General features: G+C 47.2%; 1 protein-coding gene across 1 annotated transcript; it reads right to left on the reverse strand.

Moving 5' to 3' along the window:
- On the reverse strand, nucleotides 1-25051 carry efnb2a (ephrin-B2a). The gene is made up of 6 exons (XM_034110122.2): nucleotides 24958-25051; nucleotides 24259-24833; nucleotides 13341-13624; nucleotides 3818-3910; nucleotides 2571-2681; nucleotides 1-533 (listed from the first exon to the last, which is right to left on the reverse strand). Exons 2-6 carry the CDS (start codon nucleotides 24369-24371, stop codon nucleotides 127-129), a joined length of 1008 nt encoding a protein of 335 aa, XP_033966013.1. The 5' UTR covers nucleotides 24372-24833; nucleotides 24958-25051; the 3' UTR covers nucleotides 1-126.
- Nucleotides 25052-26283: the final 1232 nt, after the last annotated feature.

Here is a 26283-nt window from a genome sequence, read left to right on the forward strand (position 1 = left end):
GGAGGAGGAGGAGGAGGAGGAGGAGGAGGGAGAAAGAGTGATTGCAGGCATGCCGGCGGTGCCAACTAAAAACCCGCTTTTCTGCCCGGGATTGTTCAAGTTCTTCTCTTGCTTTAAAAGTCCGCCTCAGACCTTGTAGTAGATGTTGGCCGGACTCTGAGGCGGCATCTCCTGCACGATGTAGACCGGGTGGCCGTAGTCGCCGCTGACCTTCTCGTAGTGCGGGCAGAAGACGCTGTCAGCAGTCCTGAGGGGGATGATGATGTCACTGGGCTCCGAGCCGTTATTGTTCCCGCCCCCTCCGCCCCGTTTGGGCGTGGCCAGGGTGCTCAGAGACAGCGTGGTGGCGTGCTGCGGCGAGTGCTTGCGGTGCCGCCGCCGGTACTTGAGCAGCAGAAGGACCAGCATGATGATGATGATGATGAGGATGACGCTGCCCGAAGCAATGGCCACGAAGATGGCGGCGTCAGAGGCGATGCCGCCCGAGGACTTCCCGCCGCTGTCGTCGCCGGTGCCTTCTCTGGGTGCTACACCTGGGAGACAGAGGGGAGCCAGGGTGAGTACAGGGAGGACACGCACTTCTATCAACACAACATGCATCAGGGCGAACTCAAAGTAGTTTGGATGCTTAGCCGTTAGGCCGGTTTTCCTGGTTTAGCACTTGGCTGACTCACAACGACAAGTGAGGAAAGTCAATAATAACAGACGCAAATGCACAACAGCTGTGTCTACTCAGAAGCGTTCTGCATCCACACACACACACACACACACACATGCACACGCACACACACACAAGCTATTCATGTGACCTCCACAGAAAGGGGCTTTTAGGGAGCAACGATTGACAGACCTAGCTCCTGGCCGCATCAAAGAAAAGAATTTGAGAGAAAATGTTTGGTACGTTTGGAAGTCGGCATGATTTTTGGATCGCTTTGGAAAAGTTTCAGTTTGAGCTTACTGACTCCTTCTAAGAAAAGGAAGCTGCTTTCCACAGGCTTTCTCGACCGCTCCCTTTCATCCCTCAGCATCTTGTCATCAGGCCACAGAAAAGGTGGCCGGCAGCAGCGTGGCTGAGAGGGAAGCCTTCCTACGGAGGGCTTTTGTATAAAGGTCACATTCGATCGGTGGCTATTCAAATTCAGGCGGTGAAGACTGCAACCTTGAAAGTCGGGCGAGCGCAGTTTGATCGGAGATACAATGGCTGAGATAGATACAGGCACTTAGATCAATTGCATTCTGAAAGGCATCAAAAGTAACTAGCTAGCAGCCTCAGAGGGACGAACATAAGAGAGACATGTTTGAGATCGTCAGGGGACATGAATGAGGAAGCCGAGCTGGGCTCTGACTCCCTGCGATGGACATTCTGGTTCCCATCCAGCACCTGGGGGGGCGGGTGTGTTCCGTTCTCCCGGGCTGGACCACGTCCCCCGGGCAGGCGGGATTACTGAGGCTCCCCGTCTGGTTCCTGCTCTCCTGAGGGCCTCAAAGTGCTTCTGCGGTGGTGTATGGGGGGATGGATACGTGATGGCAGGCAGCCCAACGCAGAGACCCTTCAGTTGTTTTACAAGGGGATTACGCTGCCTCAGAAGCACTGCCCAGCACTCTGACGCCCATGTGCTCGGGTGGAGGGATGAGACATTAAAAAAGCAAGGCAGACGACGGGAGAAGGAGAGAGCAAGGTGCTGATGTCGGCAGGGAGCGGTGCCAGCATGGATTTAACAGGCGGGGGGGGGGGGGGGGGCAGATCTGTCCACGTCAGTGAGATTTGAGGCGATGCCACGCCCTTAGTGAGCCAGGAGAGACTGCTCATGTAGGCAGGTTTAGGGAGCAAAGGACGATGTAAATCAGATGTTGTCTTTTCTCTATAAGGCTAATTCTTTAAGTGTGCATCTACACGTTCCTTTGTTCTGTTTATTATTCCGTCGGTGAAGCTATATGTTAATGTCTTCTCTAATTTATTGCCATTGCATTTGATATGGAGGACGTCGCCCTCCCAAACCCACATATAGGTGTTTTTGTTCTCTTTGCCTTTCCTGTTCTTTATTTCTAATCACAGATCGCTGAGGAAATTGCCGGTCAGATTTGCTTCCCTGGAGATTTCTTACTGCAATATAATAGGCCGAGATAAGAGCGGTCTGCACGCCGTCTGGGCTGTGATTGGCTGTAGAGACAAGCGTGCGTCTGTACTGAGAGCAGGTGGTTTCACAAGATGGCAGACAACGATCAGATCATTTCCCTGAAAATGTCCCTTACGCGGCGGGTTAAGGCGGGACCGAGGCAGCAGGGAGACACCTTGAGTCCTCGAGAGGCCGGAGATGCCTATCACTTTTATGGGCAACATTCAATTACTGGCTGATGAATTGCTGACCTTTCTTTCCTTCACTTTCACATGCACACCTCAGTGACTCGCGCAGACACACACACACACACACACACGCTTGCTTGCCGCTATCTGCTTTTCGTTAGGCCAAAGAAACGCACGCACTAAATGTCAAATAGTTTCGATAAGTCCTTCACTCAATTACCAATTTCCTGGGATTAAAGATGCACGTGTGTGTGTGGGACCTCACCTGGTTTTTCCAGCACCTCGTTGGGGTTGTAGGCCTCCTTGCCATCTGGGTTCTTGGGAGAGTAGGGTACTCTGGTGGGGCTGTCTTTGGGGGAAATAGGGTCAGAGGGATCTGAAATAAAAAGACATAAGAATTTAGTTTCATTTTAAGGTTGTTCTTTATCTCAATCATGCAACTCCCAGGGAAACACACTAAAGGGAACTTGGTATGAACATATACAACAATATATTCCTAACAGTGTACATTTCTTTGACTAGATCCACTTAGAAACAAATGTACATTTGGCTCTTCACGACCCAGACATGACTGTAATCGACTATTAAGAGTAGCTAATGGTTGTTTTTAGATTCTGCAATGGGTCCATTTGCTTCTAAATGTATCTCACACGTCCACCAGGACCTGTGTTGTGCAGACAGTCACGAGTAATTCCCTGAGCATCTGCTGTTAGAACCACCGCGATGAACCCAAGCCCAACGGTACCGAAGCCACACTAAGTAGAACATTACGTTTAATAAAGCCCCGATGGCAGGCAGCTCCTACACAGGAGGCTCAGATCTTGCTCAGCACCTGTTCTCTCCTTCCTCCGAGTGCAGCGGCCATTCCTTCCCTGACCTTCAGCCACTCGCAGCAGCACTGGAGCTGACGACCGGCCAACCCCGGGATATAACCACTGTGGGTGGCAGCCGAGCAACTGAGTTATGAATATTATCGCTATAATAAAGAACAGTGTCCGACCTGGTGTGGGGCGAGCTGTGCGTGTGTGTGGGAGTCCCGCGTACAGGGTCATAACTCATGAGCATACCGCCTCGAAACTCAATGTGTGTGCAGAAAGCCTTCGAGTTAGAGCGCGGAGAGCAGCAGATGCTTCTGGTGCTTGTGTGCATGCAGGCATACGCAATGGTGTGTGTGTGTGTGTGTGTGTGTGTGTGTGTGTGTGTGTGTGTGTGTGTGTGTGTGTGTGTGTGTGTGTGTGTGTGTGTGTGTGTGTGTGTGTGTGTGTGTGTGTGTGTGTGTGTGTGTGTGTGTGTTTGAGCGCATAAGGCTTCCGCTAGATTACATCCCCTGCCCCCTCGCAGCCCCAGGTGTCATGGAGACGATGGAGCTGTATGCTGCACAGCCTCCTATGACCTTATTAGGGCATGTTCAGAGTCTTGCCCAGTTGTGCACAATGTACCGGCGCTGCATTGTGGCAGAATGCGTACGCCTGCAGGCACTCGTGAACCGTAATTCAATAACACAATACTCACTTTGTCCCACTTTCATGATTATCTTCATGGACTTGGTCTTGCACACTCCCCCCTCCTGGTTGTCGAGGCCCTCCATGGTGCCGTTAGATGTAGCTGCAGGAGGCAAAGAGAGAGAGGTCAGAGTGAGCTGTCACTGCCAGCATCTTGTACAGAGGCAGTGCGGGGGAAATGGTGTTGCTATGTCTGCCTCAGTCTATCTCGGGAAAACAGCCATTTCCCAAAGACCACAGAGGCACTGAAAGCCTTCTGCCGAGCAGGACATGAGTCATATCCCCTTTCATGAGATCACAATTCACCTGTTCGTCACCTCGTCCCCAAAGTCAATTAGCATGAGTCATTTTGACTGTAATACCTCTAACTGTGCTGATGGGCCTCATGAAGGAGGCAGTTAAGGGAGGTGAGGTGAGGGGAGGGACGGAGGCAACGCGGGGACGGCCATGACAGCGTCCATTTTGGCAAGCCGCAGGAAATGTGGCGGTGCGTCGTGCATTTGCGCTAACGACACTCCAGAGAGAGGTAGCCGCTCATTAAAGAACACACTTTGGGATTTTTAAAAGCCTCTCAAATGCTCAGATCTGAAACTGGCTGCCAGGCGTAAAGAGGGAGAACCTGCTGACGACTTGAAAACATATATTAAAAGGAGGGGATGAGGAATTGTTAGACATAATAAGAAATAGGGCACTTTTCCAGGACGGCGGTGAAATGAAGGGAACAGAGGGAGGTGATAAAGGCCTCAATAGCCCTTGGATGGAAATCACTTAAAAGAGCTACAAAAGCACATAAACAGAGGACAGAACAGCAGTGCTCCACTAAACACCGCGTTTAAGGGACAGGGGCAGATGTCTGGGGGCCGGGGATCTCGAGGGGGTGCAGGACGGCCCACACGTGACAGGAGGAACGAAACGGGCCCGGTGAGCAGATGATGTGAAACTGCACTCTGATAAAATAAACCTAGACACTGAAAACACTGAAATGTTGAATTGAATGAAATGTAGTCAACAGCTCTCACATAACGGGATTAGATAAATGGAAGCATTAATGTTAAATATCAAGTTAAAAGTATTGCTTTCAACTAACCTAATACAGTTATTTGCCATTTTCAAATACCCCCCCCCTAGAAAGCTCAATCAGCTGCTTTAAATCCATTAGCTGCTGCTCTGCCTCTCTGCTTTGTATCTGTGCTGCCCCCAGAGGTTGCTGGGCAGAACTGCAGGACACAGGGTGGGGGGAGGAGGGCGGGGGCTTGTGGTCTATCAGGTCAGTAACACAGAGGCTAACGAGCTGCCAGGGCTCAGCAGCTTGGCTTTCCGCCAGCCCGCAGTGGCCCGTATTCACCATACTGACCCCCCCCCCCCACACCTCCTCCCCGCCCCTCTGCTTCCTCTCCAGTCTCTCCTCCTCTTTACCCTCCCAGAACAACACCCCATCATCCCCAGTTTCCAGCTCTCCAGGGCGGCCATGCCTTCTTCCCTGCACCCCCTTTACCCCTGCACATCTTTTCTTATTTCACAGAGGATTAAATGAAAGTCTTGTAGATTGTATGGAGGGACTGTTACCGGCCAAGTTCAAACACATTCCATTTCAATCGCAATGTCTTTCTATGCCTCAGAACATCGTTCTAATTCATAAGGTTATCTTTGTCAGTGTTTCAATTGGACAAACTGTTTTCTACCGTTTTAGATGTTCCCTGTTTTAAATGATGTACTGTTTAATGTATGTATCATATGTTATGTTCCCCTTCGTTCTCCATCAAGGCAGGTGCTGGGGAAACCTGGAGATGTGCTTTCCTTTCTCCTCCTCCATGTTGTCCCCTTTCCTTTCTCCTCCTCCATGTTGTCCCCTTTCCTTTTTCTCCTTCCTTTCCACCCAGCTCCCAATCATTTTGATCCGAAACCCCTTTGCTTCAATAAGATGGTGATGGGAGCGGACACAAAGAGCATGTTAACAAGGACTCCCTCCCTCCCTCCCTCGTCTCCTCTCTCCCCCTGTCTCCTTCTCTGGCTGACCTATGGCTTCTCAGTGGCGACCGAAAAGCACATTACAGACAAAGCTCCTTAAAGGCTTGTGCTCCTGCGCCCTGGGTGTGTGTGCGTGCATGATGTGTGTGTGTTCATTTCATAAACCTGTTAGCACACACACGTGAAATGAACAATCCTGCAGGGTGTCATTAACCACCTCGACGATGTTTACTTTGCGGAGCGATCAGCGCGGCCACGGTGCGTTTTGAGGCGTCGAGGTGCATGCACGCTCACAAGCCTGAGAGGTCGGAGTTCACATGGCTGTGAGCTCAACAGAAGGTGTGTTTATGTCTGTGGCGCCTCCTTCATTCCTGCCTTGTTCTTTCCCTCTGCTCCCTATACATCGCTTAACACATCCATCAACACTCACAACAGGAAAAAAGAAACATCTTCCTTGCCAAGACTTTTTTAAAGCTACCCGCTTGGCTGCAACATTTTCTTGACATTTAAGAGAAGCCAGAAAAAAATGCTCCTTCCCCTTTAGATGCAGTGTTGAACACACTCACTATGCCGAGGCTGCAGTCCCAGAAAGCCTGACTTGGATTGAAACAGAATGTGATTGTTGAATGGGCTCAGGCTGAATGGCTTGGCCCTCCTCGGCCCAGCCAGACGAGGCCAGGCTGACAGACTAGCTGGCTAGAGTTAACCAGCTAATCCATAATGCTGGGGAACACGTTGGAGGAGGGGGGGTGGGTCATACAAGACCCTCACAAATGGATTTAGTCAACATAGCTGGCATTGCCGCATTTAGATAAGACTTACTTAAGGGGGGGGGGGAAGGAGAAAAATAGTGAGAAAGATTAACCCACTGCTTCAGACTGTGTGACCTCCCAGAGAGAAACTATGAGAGAGAACATCTGATTTTCCTTCACTCTGCTCTCCATCTCCACCGTGAGTTCCACAGTCTATTTTCTCACTAGGACGTAGATATGGGCGTGTTGGGGCCGAAGACGACACATGCTCCCATACACACAAACACGTTAACGCACTAATGCAAGACTCCGCAGCCGGGGGAAAGGCCATCAGGAAGAATCACTCACCGCCTGTGACAAAGTACCGCTTGAGACCAAAGTGACAGCTTGAGTGGGTCCACTCCATATATACACATTTATCCAGCACTCTCACACACACAACTTTAACCTCACACATTGTATAGCTTCAAATGGTAAAAGTGTGTCGAGGGAGTGTCCCCACTTTGAGCCAGCCTGTGTGTGTGTGTTACAGTCCCCTGTGACATTAGCACTAGCATAAATAAAAAAGCACGCTCAAACCCAGTGGCAAGCCGTGACTTGTATACCCTCTGACCCCCACCCCTTCCCTCGTGAAAAAAAACGTATAACTAAAATATATATATTTTTAATGTTTTTAAATATTATTTGGTAGAATATCTTAGAGAGGGCCTAGAGGGCCCTGACGGCTCGCCGCTGCTCAAACCACAATCCCACCCCTGCTCCGTAAACATACATCAAGGCAGTCCCCCCCACTCCCAATCGTCCTCACCCTCCTTAATTTAATTTACGCTACCTAACTTCATTTTCTGCTGTTTCTCAAATGAAGAGAGTGGAAAATCACCCTGTCTTAAAGGCAGTGTGCTGCAATCCACGTAAATATGCAGAGCTCCTGCTTTCTACTCATGTAACTAGCAAGATAATGCTACAGATATCTGTGCTAGCATTTAGAGCTAGTTTCAGATTGGCAAAGGGTAACTTCCACATTTACACTGTGCGCACTGAGAGCCTGAAGAGTACTGTGATTTTGTTGACATTGAATACAGAAGGATGCTTTCTCACAGCAAGACAAGGTGGCTGTCATTGTTCCCAGGCATTTAGAGGATGATACAGATGTTTCCAGCCTTAAAGGCATTCTTTCTGTCTCAGCAAAAACCACCCATAGTGATCAAGAAGTTTTTTGAAAACGAATTCAGTGAGATCTACCTGTGGCACATGCACTCACTCATGTCTGCGTTCCACACCCACATTCAAGACATGGAAAAGGAGAAGAACTCCATTATGGAGGTAAAGAAAATAATGAACAGCATCCACACCATTCTTCTTGAACGCAAGAGCAACCACTTCATGTCCCTTAAAGTTAAGGGACTACTGGCACACAAGCGTAGTGATTTGTTGAGCAACCGAAAACTGCTGGGAAAGATCAGCTCCACAGCTAAATATCGATGGGCAGACAAGGAGGATGAAGAAGAAAAGCAGGATGAAGAAGATTGAAGTATGCAGCTATGCAGAGAGAGAAAGCTATGTAGCTGTGGGAGAGAAACTTTAAACTTTTAATTTTAAATTGGGACCCTAGAAAACTGTTAGCTAGAAGCTAGAAATATGTGAAAAGTTGTCGTTTCACTGTGGTTGTTTACAATGAAGGGGCCTGGAATTGTGTTTACAAACATTTAAAGTAGGCTTATATTTGGTTCATGGTGCCTCAAAATGTGTTTGGTTTGATTTAGGTAATCAAATGTTATGTTATGTTCACTAATGGCAATTATGCAAATGTGAAATCCAAAACTGCATAGTGCACTTTTAAAATAATTGGATTAGTATCTTTGTGAGGTTACTGTTTTATTGTTTACATTGACAAGATACAAAGAGATTATTTGTTAAAGCTGGATTTTCTATTTTCTACTATTTCATATATTTTGTTATTTATGGTTGTCCAGTAAGACTTGAAAAGAGAGCTATTATTTTGGTGTGTCTTTGGTTATAGAGAGATATTATTGTGTTATATACAGTAAAATAATATAAATAATAATTTTATATCCATACAGAGGAGGCATACTTTAAAACAATAAGGCATCTTTGAATAAACGTTGAGTATCATCAAGTATCTCGAGGCTGGGGGCAGCATGTCCTCTTTTTTGGAAATCAAAATATGGTCACCCTAATTTAGAGCTAGTTTCAGATTGGCAAAGGGTAACTGAGCTAACATAGCACTCATAGAGAGGTGTTAGCATTTTTTTTATTTAAAATAGTTAAGCATATGCTTTCATTTCTTGTAACTAGCATGACAAATGCTACAGATAGCTGTGCTAGCATTTAGAGCTAGTTTCAGATTGGCAAAGGGTAGTTGAGCTAACATAGCACACATGAGGTTGTGTCTTTTTTTGTTCTTTGAAATAGTAAAGTATATGATTTAATTTGTGGTGGGAAAACGTTATGACCTTTTTATGGCATTTTAAGAACGAAGCATTTTCACAGCGTTCAAATAGGAAATGATAATATCTCATACAGAGGCTTGAAAAGCTTGAAAAATAGACTTTGAAAGCGGGCTTCGCTTAAATTGCTCAATTCTGTGGGTTTAATTAATACACAATGAGCTTCTGCATAAAGACAATGCCTTTCCCTCATAATGGAACAGAGCTGAGGCATGGCAACAAGAGACTGCAGAGGCAAGAGAGGGAGGAAGAGAGGTATTGCACACAGCCAGAGAATTAGAGAATGATTGGATGGACAGAGTGAGGATGTTTCCTCAGAAAGAAAAGAGGAAGAGAAGAGACAAAGGCAGCTATGATCTAAACTCTGAGCATTAATTGCCATCCATCGTGTTGCTGCGGAGCTGTCGCCACAGCGCTGGGGTTACGGGCTGGTTAATACCCCTCATCACCGTGTGCCCTAATCACCTCTGACAGAGGCGCCTCCGCATTTCAGGACCCCGGTGACCCTCAGAAACAGGCCAGGGCAAAGCTGGGTCGCCCCGGATAATCAAAGCTGTCCAAAAACCAATAACCAACATTTAAAATCCATCATTTAAAAACACTTCACTCCATCATTTCAGCAGTGGTTACATTATGATTTAGCATGTCTGAGAGTTTTTAGAAGAGTATAATAATCCTGTCTCCCTTTATCGTAATGATAACACGGTCCCCAACAATCTAACACAGCCGCCTGGATGTATTGGGCTGAATTAAGAACGGATTGTCTGAATCAGACAAATCAGAAAATGCATGAAAGCGCATTTTAAAATGGCATGTTGATTTCATGAGAGGAATGTCCCTCTCACAGATCACACGACAATCAGCAGGGAATCAAGACGGGACTATGTTTCGGTTGCGACTGAGGCAAAGGTTGATTACAATCTTGATGAAATGTCCTCGTGTGCTCCGACTGTAAATTCAGCTTGTCCTTCTCCTGCCCTCTTTAGCTCGTCGTTTCTTCCTCTGCCCCGTTCCCTTTGGCTCTCGTTAGCTCTCTTTCGCTGTCGTCACTCTTTCTGCCCCCTTTCCCTCCGTATTCATTCCTTTCTCTTTTCCCCCTCCTCGACCCCTCTCTCTCTCCCTCTTTAGCTCATGTAATCATCCAGCTCACTACGTCCTCGCCTGCAGGCCGTGCTGCCGCAAACAATCACATCAAACTCATCTGCTCTCCACTGGAGCAGCATTGTGCTTTCAAAAGGCACACCGAAGTACACGCGCATGCACAACATACACAAACGCGCCCACGTGTATCACAGTGACAGAAATCTGCAGATATACAGCTGTGCACGCAAACTCACAATATGCAGTTTGCAAAGCCACACCCACACACACGCGCGCGCGCACGCACGCACACACGTAACCGTCTTTTTCTTGCCCGTCTGTCTTCTCTTTATGATAGTACAGGAAGAGACAGGCAAGTAGTGAGGCCTGATTGCTTCAATGGATGGGTTTGATGTGTGTGTGTGTGTGTGTGTGTGCGTGTGCGTGTGCGTGTGCGTGTGTGTGTGTGTGAAATACTCATCTAATCTAGGTCTAGCCTTGGCACAATACTCAATGCAAGGCAGCGCTAATCCAATTGGTTGAGACTCAGATCCGCAGCATTGATGTGGGGGCCTTGGCCATTGTGAGAAGTAATGGAGGATTAAACGCCGGTTAATTAATTACGTATCGAGTGCTCACTCCAAAAGACTAATGAATTCCTCGCCGTGAACTTTCTGAGGCTGTGTCACACTGATGGATCTCGGACAGGACTACTGGAGGGGGGGTCGGACAAGCACACACACAGAAGATGGAGATGCTTTGAGGTGGAGCTGCACAGGGCAAGTCAGGCCAATATGTATCTTGTATTCCCTTCTGCCACGGAGACACACGCAGTCATAGGCAGAGATGCACACATTGGCTCACTGCAAGGTAGAAACAACCACAATCAGACTGATTCCACACACACACACACACACACACACACACACACACACACACACACACACACACACACACACACACACACACACACACACACACACACACACACACACACACACACACACACACACACACACACACACACACACACACACACACACACACACACACAGATCCAGTGATGGCCACAATGCAGCTGCAGAGGGCTGTTCCAAAGCTGCAGAGCTGGAGCCAGAGCCGGAGCCAGAGCCGGAGCCAGAGCCGGAGCCAGAGCCGGAGCCAGAGCCGGAGCCAGAGCCGGAGCCGGCCAAGGAGAGGCAATTAATAGCAAAACGTGACATATGCCGCTGGAGAAACAGCTCCCTCTCCCCTCTTTGGGCCACACATTAGCATTGTGGGTAGATGTGAAGCAAGGCGGGATGACGGAGAGGGGGGGTGTGAATGTCGATGGAAAAGGGAATTTGCCAGAAGTGCAACATTTGAATTTTCCGACCCTTCTTTTAAAGTTCCGAATTGAACTTCTGCACAGCTCTTTCTGTTCCAACGTGTCGACTCGGCATGTCGATGGAGATGAGAGGTTTTCAACGTGAGGCGCTGGGAGATTGAATATTGTGGTGTGCTAAAGCTGTGCCACGGAGAGAAATAGCTTCTATCGATGCAAAGTGAAAACGACTGGATGCACCGCGACAGCTGTGTGTGCACAGGGACGCTGCTCCATCTCCAGCCTCCTGGAACAGGGTGTTATCAGTGTGTGCTTGCCCTCACCCGTGCACCCCTAAATGTACCCGCGCTGCTTTTTCTTAGACATGTTCTTCATTAACCCGAACGTAACCCTGTCTTCTGATTGCGATCCACCACAGTGCGATCACGTTCAGCCGCAGGAGCGCAGGCAGAGCGCCGGGAGAACCAGAGAGAGCAAACACCAGCTCATCAATAATTAACTGCAGCGTTTGGGAGGGAGAGGAGCGGAGGGCGATGGTGTCTGGCTCAGAAGCCTTTGTAGTCCTAGCACACACACACACACAGACAGACAGACAGACAGACAGACAGACAGACAGACAGACAGACAGACAGACAGACAGACAGACAGACAGACAGACAGACACACACACACACACACACACACAGACTGCTCCAACATAGCTACTTGTCTTACCTGCAAGACCACAAAAGCAGCTGTTAGACTCTTACACAGCAGGAGCAGCCCCCCCCCCCCATGCAAATATCCTGCAGCTATGACACATTGGTGACAGCAGCCTTTTGCTTGTGTAGTTTGAAACTAACTGAGGTCGGACTGACTGAGAATAATGCGTCTGTGGTTTCTCTCACAGCTGTTTGACTGATCTCTCTGCGGGACTTCTGTGGAGCGCAGAGGAACCTTACCTCCACAGGAGTCTGCTTCTGCGCACGGTTTAAAGTGGGACATGTAGCGTACAATACAATTACCGTGTGTACCATTTGTTTTGCTGAATTCAACTTCCTGTTCCCGCAGACTGTTTGGAGTCAGTATTTCCTCCTCCTCCTCTTTCCTCCTCCCTCAATTCTCTTTTCTTCCCCGCTTCCTTCTCCTCACTCAAAAAGATGGCCTCCTTCGACTGTGACAGCTCACAGATGGCCGTGGCAGAGCCTCACAGATGGTCCTATCTGCGGCACACCCCCTATCAGCGCCACACAGATGGTTCAGTCCACCTCCCATGTTTCCAACCAGGGGGCCGTCGCTAAAACCCGATCACAATTCCCTCCCAGGGCGACGTTAGTACATCACAGGCAATCAGCCGCACCTGCACCATGACAGAGTGAGCGCTGCGGTCTGAGCGCGTTAAACATTCACTCTCTGACGGGCAAAGTTTTTCCTACAACTTGGAATGGTCTGGCTTTAATGCTCCCATTTGGATCTTTCTCCAGGCTTCATTTATGCCAGAAGCAAATTCCATAAGGAACATCTTTAAGAAGAACAGAATTCCCTTGAATGGACTTTGAGCATACCTTGAGATGGACCTAAAATGTTTACGTATGTGCTCAATAAAAAAAGGATTGTAATCATACAGGATAGCCAATTAAGCATTGGCGACTTTCCCCTGAACCCAAGGCTCATGTACTTCGGTTTACTTCCTGTAAATCTCAGTGTCCATCAACCACAGAGACTGATCAAACGCCTGATGCTACAACCCTGAGTGTTGAAAGCAGTACACCCAGACTAATCCCACCCTGTCTTTGACCAGTTATCCACCAGAAACAGAAAACCCCACAACAAAGTCCACCATAAATCCAGTGCGTCACTAACACCGGGTTCTTTGACCTTGCCAAACTGTTCCAGGCTGTTTTCCCCTTCAATTATGCAAAGCCTAATTTATTGCCCCCTCAGGCAGAGACATGTACTTACAGATGATGTAGTAATCCTTCCCTCTGAAGAACTCCAAGCCCCACAGGTTGGGGCTGAACTCCTGGAACTTGAGGGTGAACTTGACGTCCTGGTCGGGCTTGACACAGTTGAGGAGCGGCGTGTCGGACTTGGTGATGGTGCAGCTGTCCTGCTGGTCCCGGGCCACCATGTACACCTTGAAATACTCCACGGGATCATTCATCCCGGCTTCCGAACGGGGGCACACAATGTCCAACTTATCCCCGATCTGGGGGTACAGCACCACGCCTTGGCTCGGCACAAATCTGAAAGGAGAGGAGGGAAAGAGGATATTAGTAGGCTGCAGAGAAACTGATGATAACTCATCCATTATGCATTGCTGATTGGAGTGTTTGCCATTGAGCCTCTCTCCATCTCTTTCAACAAAAAAAGAGAAGTCAGCTTAATTATTGATGTGGTAATTACTGATTGGGTCCATTCATTTTAGATGATGACGGATAATGGTGGGATGTGTGTATACGTGTGCATGCGGTGCAAAGTGACCCCGTATCTGAGGATGAAATCGCAGCTTTTTCTTCAGCATTGTGACAGCGACGGAATGATGAACCGGATAAATGAGGAGAAGGCTTCCCGGATGCCAGGGAAAAGGCAGAAACGGCGTTGGCATACAAAACAGAAAATGTAAAATCCCGGACTGGGTGAGGCAACATCATAAACAGGAAGAGCTGCAGGAACACACATGGACTGCAGGGCTTTGTTTGGGAGTGCAGTTGTATTTCCCTAAATTCTTCCCAAAAGTAAAATAATGCCGCCATTTAGTCTCCGAGCGCTGAAAGCCCCCGCAGCATGATTGCACACACACTCACACAGTTGGAGCTCCAGTTGGAGGTGAAACCTTGTATTTATCTGCTAAACCAATTTGCCCCCACGCTTGAATACAATTTGAAGTGTTAACCGTGGAGGCCCTGGAGGCTTTTTAGAGCTGCAAGTAAATACACAGGAATGCATCGCACATACTAACTGAAGATGATGGGGATATCTATGGGAACCATTTTGGTTTATTGTGTCGATTCCATAGACCATAGATTCCATGTATGTGTCTGGTGGGGGAGAAGAAGAAATCACCCCATTGAACAATTAACTGATCAAAAATTACATTGTGCAGATTTATAAACAGCAAAAGTATTTAAAAGTTTCATCTATTGTCCGTTCCTTGGTTCTATATCTAACCAAGGCTTGTTTTGTCTGAAAAACAGTTCAACTCTATCTTTACAATTGTATAAAGGAGAGAGCATCATCAAACTGTCCCATTTGAGCGGGTGGAGCCAGCAGAGGTTTGACATATAATGCTTGATAAATGACCCTTAATTATTTACAAGTTGTACCTTCTGATAATTGATGAGGTTTGTTTATTTATTTCCCTCACAAATCTCCATCCAGCCATACATAAACACATACTGTAAAACAAATGTTTAAGTGTGGGCTGCGTGGCGCCTCGAACTGGCTTCTTCTCCTGGAATAAACCACATTAGGGCCGATAAGATCCTCTCATTAGAGCAATGAGACTGCAAACAGCACACTCTCCTGCTCTGCAGCGTGAGGCTTTTACTCGCTTCTTTTTTTTTCTGACTACAAAGAGAGCCACCGCAGGGCGGCAGGGAGCCTCCACACAGGGGACGGGTGGCAAGGCACAGTCGATTCATAATTAACAAAGAGCACTAAATGAAATAGCGGGGGGAGAAATCCAACCCTTAATCGGTTTTATATATAAACAAGCCTGGGATGCTAGCTATGATAGAAGCATGTTTTTTCTCTCATCTCTGTCACACACTCTTGATAGTCACACACATTATTTCTCCTTCCTCCAGCAACAGCATGCATCATCTTCCTTGCTTCCGGCTTGAGCTCGCGCACGAGTTGGTTACACACACACGCGCCGCAAGCTAACAACGTGCAAGCGCGGCGGCTAACTAGGCCGAGTGAATATTTTCTGCCCCCTGGGGACGCACTCAGCGGTGGCACAGTGTGTCCAGTGACGGACCCAGAGATGGGGAATGTATGTCCATGCATCGCAGCGCCATCTGGCATCATCTTATCATGTGAGTGTGTGTGGGGGGGGAGGGCGGGGGCGAGAACTAGAGCCCAGAGAGAGGAAAGGTCCTCAGAAAAGCCTAATGGGGAGCTTCACTTCTATGCACACACTGTGGAGCTGAAGGTGTGCATTAACCTTGTGTGTACGTGTGAGCACGACTGCAGGCACTCACTCATGCGTGCTAGTGTGTTTATACAGCGGTGAAAGCATGCGTGCATGTGTGTGTGTGCACATTAGCATGTGTGTGTAGCACAGCACGTGGTGGCCTTTATTTATCTAGCGAGGTTCATCTAAAAGTGCTTCAGTACTCGGTAAGGACAACACAACAGCAGATGTCTATCCTCCTTTATCGCCCTTTCCCATCATGCTTTGCACATCAGGATCCATGTGTGTCAGTCATAGACTACTGTATATATAAATGGACGTAGTGTCCGTGACGTCACCCATAGGGTTCTGCAGAGTTGCCGTGAAGCCCTTAGTAGGCGGAGTCGGCCACTAACGGCTCGACTGTGACGTCAGAGTCTAATCCCGCCTGCTCCAAATAAGGGCAAAGAGGCGGAGCCGAGGCGGGACCTGCTGCCTCCGAACTGGAAGTAAACAGAGCTAGCTCAGGCTAAGAAGCTAAGCTGTATGAAATACAGGCATACCAAGTTACTGCTAACAGTGTCGTTCCCCTATATAAACATTACATTCATAATCAAATGAGACAATCTGCAAGAGAATTATCTATATTTTGTTATTCTTAATGCTTGTCATTCACACATTAAGAAAAGACGGATTCCACCGCCCGGACCTAACGGAGCTGCATTGGGCTAGCTCCGGGACGCCGGCTGGAGCTAGCCCCCTGCGGCTCCGTTAGCTCCGGCGGCCACCACTGGGATAATTGGGTCCCCTTTTAACATTTGCTCCCGTTTAGCATTATGGGCGTCATAGCCATACACTATAGAAGTCTTACCCGAGGCTGAATCATAAACTAAAATGTATATGTATGTATAAAGGGTTACATCCTTAGCTGGCTAATAAGTAGCAAGCTAAGCTACCAAGCACACAAACACCTGCGAACGGGGTTAACATGTATAATATTATCATTTTAGACTTCTTGGAAGTTCTGTTAGTACATTCAAGCACACAGCACAACATTTTAATTTTCTGGTATTTGTAACAATATTCCCTAAAAGGCACAATCACCACGAACACGGCTAAAGCTAAAGGGTCAAGTACAGTACTATGACTAACTAACGTTGTAGCCTCTGTGGTTGTAGCCTAGCAGAGTGGACAAGTTGCTGTTAGCAGACAGTGAGGCATGTACGTGTCCATCAAAGTGACCACGCCCTAATTTATGCATAACTTTAAAGCTTAATATTAATTAAACAGATGAGTTGACAAAAAATACACCCCCCACAAAGTAGTCATGAACGGGGAATCTAACTATACAGAGAATATGGTTTTTTGAATCACGATGTAAACATGTTTATTTCTGCTGTAAAGTTGGGCATTTTAACATGGGAGTCTATGGAAATTGCTCCCTTCTGCAGCCTGCTCCTACTGGCCACTAGATGAACTGCAGTGTGTGGCACTTCCGTATTGGCGTCCCGGCTCTTCCCCAGAGTTTGCCGCTCGGTGTCAGTCCTGAGCGTTCAGGTTATTATGTTAGAAGTGATAGTGAAGTAGGAAAATGTATATCATACAAACATGTTATTTATGTAAAAAGTAACTGTAAGTGGGATTTTTCTTTTGTAAAAGCACAATATTTTGAAGTAGAAGTACAATGTAGCAGAAAATGTAAAGTACCTCAAAATTGTACTTAAGTACAGTACTTGAGTACACTTATAGATTCCATCACATGAGTCATCTGTGTTATTGTTCTCCTTTATTAGAATAGTAACCTGTCGGACACAAACTAAATTAGGGGTGTTATCATTAGTTACAATACTGATTATGTTGGTACACTATTTTATATAAAGAATTATTTTCAACTCCCTAAAAGAGAAAATGTTTTAAACTTGAAAAGGTCAAATGTGACACACGCCCAGGCCAACACCTTCTGCACAAGCACACATAGTGAACAAGTGAGTCATCATCAATAATCTTTCCCATGACACATGTCACCTTCCTGACAATACCAGGGAACTGCTGCTCTGCTAGCATGAATGCTATCACTGCTACACGTGGGTGACTAGTTAAAAAACATGACGAAGTGTACACAAAGCCAACACACCAGCCTAGCTGCATGACACACACACACACAAAAACAACACAGGGAGATTTCCTGTCAGAACAACCGATACGGTAGCATAATGGCTCTCGCCTGTTCTTTTCAAAACTGAGATCCACCTTAGCCAGGGGGGGGAACAAGAGCATCCTCTCTGCACTCCTGTGTGTACGCCAGCTGATGTACAGAGCTAATAATGAAAGCATTCAATAACTGCTGACAAAGACCAATACAGCCGTTTGAGTGGGGTTTTAAAGAGGAGCTGCCAGGAGGCTGATTGAGGGCAAATATGCGCTATGCTGGATGGTCTCAGAGAAAACCCAGAGACAGGGAGAATGTCCCGATGGACCCTCATTCATCAGCCCCCCCTCCCCCCGCCCTGAGCTGTGCGATGACACCTGGCCAATGGCACCATCAGAAGCTAACAGCAGGTACACAAGGTCAGGCTGCACATACTGCAGATAGCAGGGATGGGCTGGAAACATATGGGAACCTGACCCCCATCTCATGATTGTTAATGCCTTTGACCCCCACCCTGCTTTAAGGCACACTTGCCCCCTCCCCTAAAAAGCATTCTTTAGTAAACTCCCCCCTTCATAAATATTCCTGAAGCAACGAGCCTTTATCTCACAGAGGTCTGCCATTACACCGCAGTGTCTTTAAACACGTGCATTCCCTGTGAACGGGTCACACACATGTTGATAGACTGGGTAGAATGCAATGAATATATAAAACTCTCTTACTTTAAAACAGTCCGTCAGTCCAACATCAACTAAATACAAATAACTGGTTAGATAGTGAACATTGAATTAAATGATTGTGTGTTGCTGCTAAGTTGACTTCCACGTCCTCTGATCACAGTGTATCCCTCCACCTGCCCCCCCCCCCCAGCTCACCTCTCACCCCACCAGCCACAGGTGCCTCTCCCCTCTCAGCCCCCGTCAGAAAGAAAGGCTTTTATACTATTGAGAGGCTTTTCATAATGAAACGGTCAAATCAGACAGCTGCAATTTTCTCCGAACAAAAAGCCCTCGCAGCTTTTCTTGGAACGGGCTTTTAAAAGCATGGACTGTGATTGCTCTTTAGCGGAGGTCCATGGCTGCCTTTGTGAACATGACTTTCACATTCGCATGGATAATATTATCTTTTGTGAAATATGGAGCTGTGCATTTCAGGGTTGAGGATACTTTAAAAGCATTTAAGAAGTGAAATGTCAAACCCGCGGCCTGAGACACAGGTGCAGAGTCCTGCAGCCCTCTCCACCTTCAACTGTCTGTTCGTGTGTGTGTGTGTGTGTGTGTGTGTGTGTGTGTGTGTGTGTGTGTGTGTGTGTGTGTGTGTGTGTGTGTGTGTGTGTGTGTGTGTGTGTGTGTGTGTGTGTGTGTGTGTGTGTGTGTGTGTGTGTGTGTGTGTGTGTGTGTGTGTGTGTGTGTGGGGCAACGGAAAGAAGCAGCAGGAGGACTGTACTCCTACTTCCTGAGGTTATGACCGCTGCAGTCAAAAAGACAACAACAAGACTAAGTTAGATCTCTCCTTCCTTCTCTCTCTCTGTCCCCCCCCCCCCCCCCCCTGTCACTGCACATCTCCCCTTCATTCCCTCCCCGTCTCTCAAACAGCCTTTTTTATTTAAACATCTCCTAGGATTTGTGACAAAACAGCCACGGTGGTCTCCCCCGGTTGTAATCCTCCGGTACGTTCTCCCCTCCGTTTCTCTTCCTGTGGCCCCAAAGTTATATGATGGAGGTGTGTGTGTGTGTGTGTGTGTGTGTGTGTGTGTGTGTGTGTGTGTGTGTGTGTGTGTGTGTGTGTGTGTGTGTGTGTGTGTGTGTGTGTGTGTGTGTGTGTGTGTGTGTGTGTGTGTGTGTGTGTGTGTATTTGACTACAGATCAAGAGCAACTGTTTGACTCGGAATCCCAGCTGCAACGCAAGGACTCATTAAGGCGGCAGACAAAGAGGCCGAGTGAGGGTTAATCCAGCCGCCATTCTTCACCGTGCCCCGGCTTTCGCCCTCTGTCGGCCGAGGGGGGGACGAGGGTCTTTTAGGACGCCTGTCGCCCCCCCCCTCTCCTTGCCCTCTCTCTGGTTCTGTCTCGCTACCTTTCATCCAGTAATCCAGGCCTATGGGTTCAGAGCAGGCCTAGACATAATTACCCTGGCCGCCCCCAGGGCCCGACGCTATCTCCCTCTCTTTCATATTCCTTCACTTCCTGTTCTTTTTATTACACAATCTGAATCATCACTGGACAGGAATCGTTATACAAAAGCCTTCTCACCTAACCCTCACCCTGGATGTGCAGGATTTCACTGAAGAAATTGACTTTAATGAAATGTATTATGACGTCAAATGTCCTGTAGTAGGTCAGTTGAAAGCAATAATATTAAGTTGAACCTAATATTTGTTATTTAAACTTAATATGAATGCTAATACAGTTATGTGAAATCTGTTGACAATATATGTATTAAAGTGCACTGCTGCTTCCATTTGACCCCCCCGCCTGATCGATGAGGCTACATTAAAGCAACTGATCCTTCTATCTCTGGAAAAAGGAAGACAGGACAAATCAGAGCGACTGCGTGGCTTTGGAGAGGAGGGGTAGTTCGAGGAAGAGGGGGGGGGGCGACATTACATTCAGCACAAGGCCTCGTCAGTCATTCATGATGGACCTGCATCTCTATGCATCCCCCCCCTACCACCACACAGCCCCCCTGTGCATTCACAAATAGGACCCACAGAGGTGCCCCCGTCACTGCCCGGTCACAAAGGGCCTTTGGGGGCTTCTGTGTAATCTCTTAATGAACTGCAGTGGAGGAGAGGGAGCGCTCCTTTTTACATAAACCATGTAAAGCAGGCCTCGCTTTTGTTTCTCCCTCCCAACTACAACATGGATTACCGTGTGTGTGTGTGTGTGTGTGTGTGTGTGTGTGTGTGTGTGTGTGTGTGTGTGTGTGTGTGTGTGTGTGTCTGTGTGTGTGAGATTCAGAAGGGTGGGGGGGGGGTGGTGGTGGGGTCATTGTTTTTCCCCGTAGTAGTAGGTTCATGCACAAGGGCAATAAAGTAGTAAGGCGCAAACAACAATAAGGTTTAATCGACACAGCCGCGGGCCCCGTGGTGGGTTTTATCTTCCACGCACACTTAGTACACACAGTGTGTTAGAGAGCCGGGCTGTTTCTTTATCCTCTCCCCGGCCGACACACACAAAGGCATTAGACTGAATTATCCATCCTTCCTTGACTAGTCAAAGAGGAGGACGAGCTGGAGGAACGCGCAGAGGTTCTGGAGCGTTCTGCTGACCTGCTGCAGAAACATATTCACGCACGGGGGTTCTCTGTGACCAGGGGGGGGGCACACGGGCAGGCATGAGGACGTTCAACGAGCAGTGAAGAGGGGATGATACACTCGGGGAGTTATTCATCACACTGTAGCTGTGTGGGGAATGAGCGGCTTCTTAATCTCAAACTGTAACTAACTTTCTTACTTTTTCTAATGCAGGGGCGCAAAGTGTAAAAATACATTAACTGCAATTTTCACAACTTTCATGTATACATTGTATATTTACAAATATAGTCAATTAACTTAAGCTTTTATAGTTATACTTTAGTTTATATGGTGGTGTGTCAGGAGGATGGTCAGGAGGATTACTGCACAGCTGTGGAAATGAATGTAAAATCATCACATCCAGAGACCGCTGACTAAATGTGCAGTACCTTTGTAAATACAGCGTGATCTGGAAGTTGTCATGTACATGTGTAAATAATAAACTAAGGCATACAAATGTTGTATTTCCACACGTTTTTCTTTGTCAGTTTGCTAGAAACAAAGTTAATTCAAAGTGAACATTTTCAGAATGTACTTTTTTGCACTAAAACAAAGGGAAGAATTTGGAGTTGTGGTTATTTAAAGGATATTGTGCTGTGATGTTACTGGTCCGGACAACTTGCGATCAAATTAGGCTGAATGTGGCCCCTGAACTAACATGAGTTTGACCCCTGTTCTAATGAGTAATAATAATATAACTTTATTTGAAATGTCACAAATATGTTGAGAAAAAGCTGAGTTGTATTGCAGCCAGAGCACTTGAACTACCAACTGAAGCTATTGTCCCCCCTGTGCCGTGCTCCAACCCAGTGTTAGCTCCACAGGAAGAGGTGAGTGGTCAAACAATGATATCCCTCTGGCCCTTTCCCTCCGCACTCCTCCCCACCCAGACAGCACGAAAGAATGCGCGCAGGCACACACTAACTCCGTGGAATGCCCTCTGCATTGGTGGCGGCCCGGGCCTGAACACTCTCCCTGAGGCTGGACCGTGCTCCCCTTTTGGGTTCTGGCCTCCTTTTACGAAAGCAAGAGTGGAATGACACACGAGCTGCAGCTCCAACATGGAGGAGTTCTCCGAGACGAGTTCTAAAAGCACAAAATGAGTTGATCCCGAGAGAAAACAACCTTTGCCAGGAAGCAAAAAAACACAGCATGACATTTAAAAAAGCACATTTGCTGTGAACTACTTTGCATTGGCTTCACACTGAGATCTCGCGACACGTCGGATTCAAGCAAATGTTCCTGCTGAAATCAATGTGGGGTGTTGTGTCTCACTGTCTCTCTAATAAGGCCAAATGGTCATCAAATGGCTCCACAGCAGAACAACAAAGAAGTCACTATATAACACACGGCCGCACAGAGCCATGTGGGCTGAAGTATAGGAGTGAAAACCAAAAACGAAATGAACCTTTAAAACCTGCCTGTCTGTCTAACAATGAGATAAAGTATACTGAGTGCGTCACCGATGGGATTCAGACACGGCGGGACACAGATGGCGGAGGCAGTCAAGAGGCTCGAAGGCCGAGTGCTTCATGCAGAACACAGATCAGTGTGTCCCGCAGACCCTCCACTCGAATACATGGCGCAGACGTGGCCCCAGTGCGCACAAGTTAGTGTTCATGTCCAGCAGTCAGCCTGCAGGTCATGCAACAATAGACACCTGTTAGACGATCATAACGTCTCCATTGTGTGCATTTGTGAGAAGGGAAGCAGAGAGGGGCTTTCTGGGCTGTATCGGAGCCAAAAGCTGAATTATTAAGCGAGTTGGAGTTTGGCCGTGACGAAGCGGCCACAAAGAGGGGCGCCCCCCGCCGGGCTGAGAGCAGGGGTGTAGAGGAGGAGGAACACATCTTTTTATTCGAATAAAAGACTTTAACCGCCTCTCTGGGCCTGTTGGAATATTCAGGAGGCACATGGAGTGTTTAGATTATTTTAGATTGGGGAACAGGCGGAGAATAAGTGGAGCCCGTGTTTGTTTGCTTTCATTCATATTAATCTACACAGCAATGGTCATAGCTAATGCACTATTTTCTGAATATATACTCACAAGTGTATGAGACATCCTGAAATGTCAAACCCGACACTTCTACATGCAGGATTCTGACCGACAGTGAGAATGTCTGGGTGTATAGAGCCATAAGCATGCGCACGGCGGTATATTAAAAGGGTGTGCGTCACCTTATAATATACTTTGCTCAATTCATTATTTAATTGTACCCACACAACGTGTTGGACACCGTCACCAGAGCTCCAGGGGCCCGGCGGGGCGCCCCGGCTGCTCCATGAAGTCGCCACCCCGTCACGTAAAGCACAACGAGGACCCATTCCTCTCCAATCTCATATTTATATTATCTTCAATACTGGGGGTAAAAATAATATCCAATATTTTATCCAGTGGAAACTCAACCGCATGAATACACAGGCCTGCTAATTAGTTCAGTGCAGCTTCAAAGCTCTGCTATTTTTAATTGATTCAGACCTGTTACAGTCAGATATGAATTATAGTAGTCCAAGTTGTTATTGACCAAGGAAGCGATGCGTAAAGTTACCTTCACAATTAATTGTCTTAAAACTATCAAAATCCAAACAACAAATATAAAAGAAATATGCCAATAAACAAAGAATAACCGATGGATCGCACACACTACCGAGCCGTGTGTATGTGTGTGTGTGCTGCCTCCATTACGCGCGACCGAGCGGGCCCTGTCCACTGCGCGTAAATATTCCCACACAGTAAATCTACCTGATTAGATGTAACGCCATACTCAGAGCTAAATACAGTTTTCTTTATCTTGACAGGCGTTTAGGGTGATGTGTGTATCCTGTATGGTAAAGCGTGTCTTAGTATCCTAACCCCGATGCCTCTCGGAACTCCGGAGTGAAGCTGCAGAGCGGGCACGGATCGATGTGAGATGTTTTACAGTTCATTAAGGTTCTGTGGGAAACTCGGCATACTCACGACCCACTATAAACAGTTTTTATTTCTGACCAAAAAAATGTAATCGAGTCTCGATTTCAACAGATCGTTGTCGTGGGAAAGTATTGTGAGGAAGAGGCAAATAATCATTTACATTTAAAATCACGCTCCTATGAGAGCTCTTTGTTTCACTTAATGTATGCTGAATGTAAGAGTGGCTTATGTTTAACTACCCCATGTTAACTCGTGCTATTTTACCCATATAGGCAATGGGCGGCGGGGAAAGCAACATTCAATTGCATGATTTTTCAACCGAGTCTGGCACGAAATGCGCAGACACACGGGAGAGCGCTCGGCACCGCGGGGGCCAGCAGCAGCTCGCGCGGCTTGTGTTCCACTTACTTGGTATTTGTTGTGTTCCAGTAGATGGACTCCAGGATGATCGCCCGGCACAAGTCCACTTTGAAGGCAATAAACAAAACTCCAAAATAATATCTCCACATCGAGTCCCCCATGGTTAGCCTGCGCGCACAATCCTTCTCGAATATGTCCACAAAAAACAAATCAAGCGCTCCAGAAAAAAAGGCTGACCGTGGCAATTTCTTCAGCTTATATCCCGATTCAGAGGAGATGCGCAAATCCAGATCAGAGCATCTCCAGAGGAGCTCCAAAAAGCAAAGGCGCACGGCAGTAGTTCATTCAGCGGCAGCGGGTGTATATTCTCCCCTGTTCAGAGCGCACACTTCTCCGCGCTGTAATACATCCCTCACAGAGAAAAAAAAGTATAGGGCCAGGCGGCAGATGGAAATCAATAAAAATATAAATCCCCCTGCGTAATAGTCCAGCGGTGCACGCCAAAATCCAAATCAGCAGCAGAGAAAAGGACAGAGAGGCTGGGGCTGGAATGGAGAGATATTCCCCTTCAGATGCTGCTGCTGCTGCTGGTGGTGGTGGTGGTGGTGGTGGTGAGCTACAAACTGTGGGTGACAGCAGCAGAAAAATGAGAAGGGCAAAACAATGAGGTCGGATGGTCAAAATGAAAAAAATGGTAAAATATGAGAATGAAAGAAATCAAAGGAGCTGTAATGGAAGTTCTCATACTAGAGGTTCCCCCAACAAGTGCCGCGGCTCGGTCCTGCAGATATCGTCCTCCACACGGCCGCACACAGCGTAGCGATGATGCCTAGTGCTGCTCCAAAACCTGGATGGAAAGTAACTGCGAGCTGCCGAGACTGGGAATATTTGGTGTAGCAGGCCCCGCCCCCGCCGCCGCTGATTGGTCCCAACGGCGGGGAATTCAGTAGGAGCCCTACTGTCAGTCAAGCGCGACAACTGGTTCAGCACGGTGACTAGTGGTGAGCGAAATGTGGAGGAAATACAGCCGAATCCTACGTAGGCCTAGTTAACTAGCAGGTGGATGAATATCAATCTGAAAATGTCACTTGTGTCTAATTATGACATCATAAAAGTGTCAAAGCATATTAGGTAGTCCAATAATACACAAAAACAATATTAAGGTGCATTTCACTTCGATTAAAACATAGCTAACACTACAGAACAGCAATCATATGTGTACTTCTTATAAAAGCATATGGGCTCTCAAACAACGCATAAAGTGTTTATAGTTTCTGTAAATAGTCCCATAATGAAAACAAAGAGACAACATTGGGTCCCATAAGGCTCGCGCACAGCCATGTATGGAGCCACAGTGCTGCGCGTGTCTCCATCAGAGCACTGCAGCGCGAGCTCTTCCGAAGGGCACGAGCGCCCACTAGCGGGAAAAACATCTCTGAGACAGATGAGGAAATACAGAAAACAATAGAAATGTGTTATTTTTGACATTTAAATGTAATTAAAAATAACAGCACTGCTTGTATTGATGTTTAAAAAAGTACAACATCAAACGATGAAGTGCCTGGCCCTATTCTAATTAAGAGCTATTTTATCATCAAGCCCACGTTATTTTAAAGAGAAATCCACTTTAGGCTATTTAAACTTTTTAGAAGAAAAGTATTTACAGGAGTTTTTCCTTGACCGCCACATTATTTAGGCCTACATTATAAGATGTCCTGCACAGGGTTTCCGAACAATTAAAAGGTTGTTTTAAAGTTATTTCAAAGCATAATTGAGACGGCACACATTGACACTTTCTACAAACACTCTACTTTTAGTCAATGGCCTCTAATTTGATGAGCACTCACACACCTCTGCAGTCGTAGATTACAGGTCCCTGAAGGCACCGTGTGAAGTTTTGACACTGTTTAACGATTTAATTCGATCAGGCTTTCTCCAGGCGGCCGCTGTGGATTGCGGCTGTTTGCTGATCGTCCGGCTGATATTCACCGCAGACTGTGTTTATTGCAGCAGCGTGAACATCTCATTAATTTAATTATGCGAGAGGCAAAGGCAACTATATTAGATTAACAA

This window comes from Pseudochaenichthys georgianus, chromosome 21 (assembly GCF_902827115.2).
Source record: "Pseudochaenichthys georgianus chromosome 21, fPseGeo1.2, whole genome shotgun sequence".
Lineage (NCBI taxonomy): Eukaryota > Metazoa > Chordata > Actinopteri > Perciformes > Channichthyidae > Pseudochaenichthys > Pseudochaenichthys georgianus.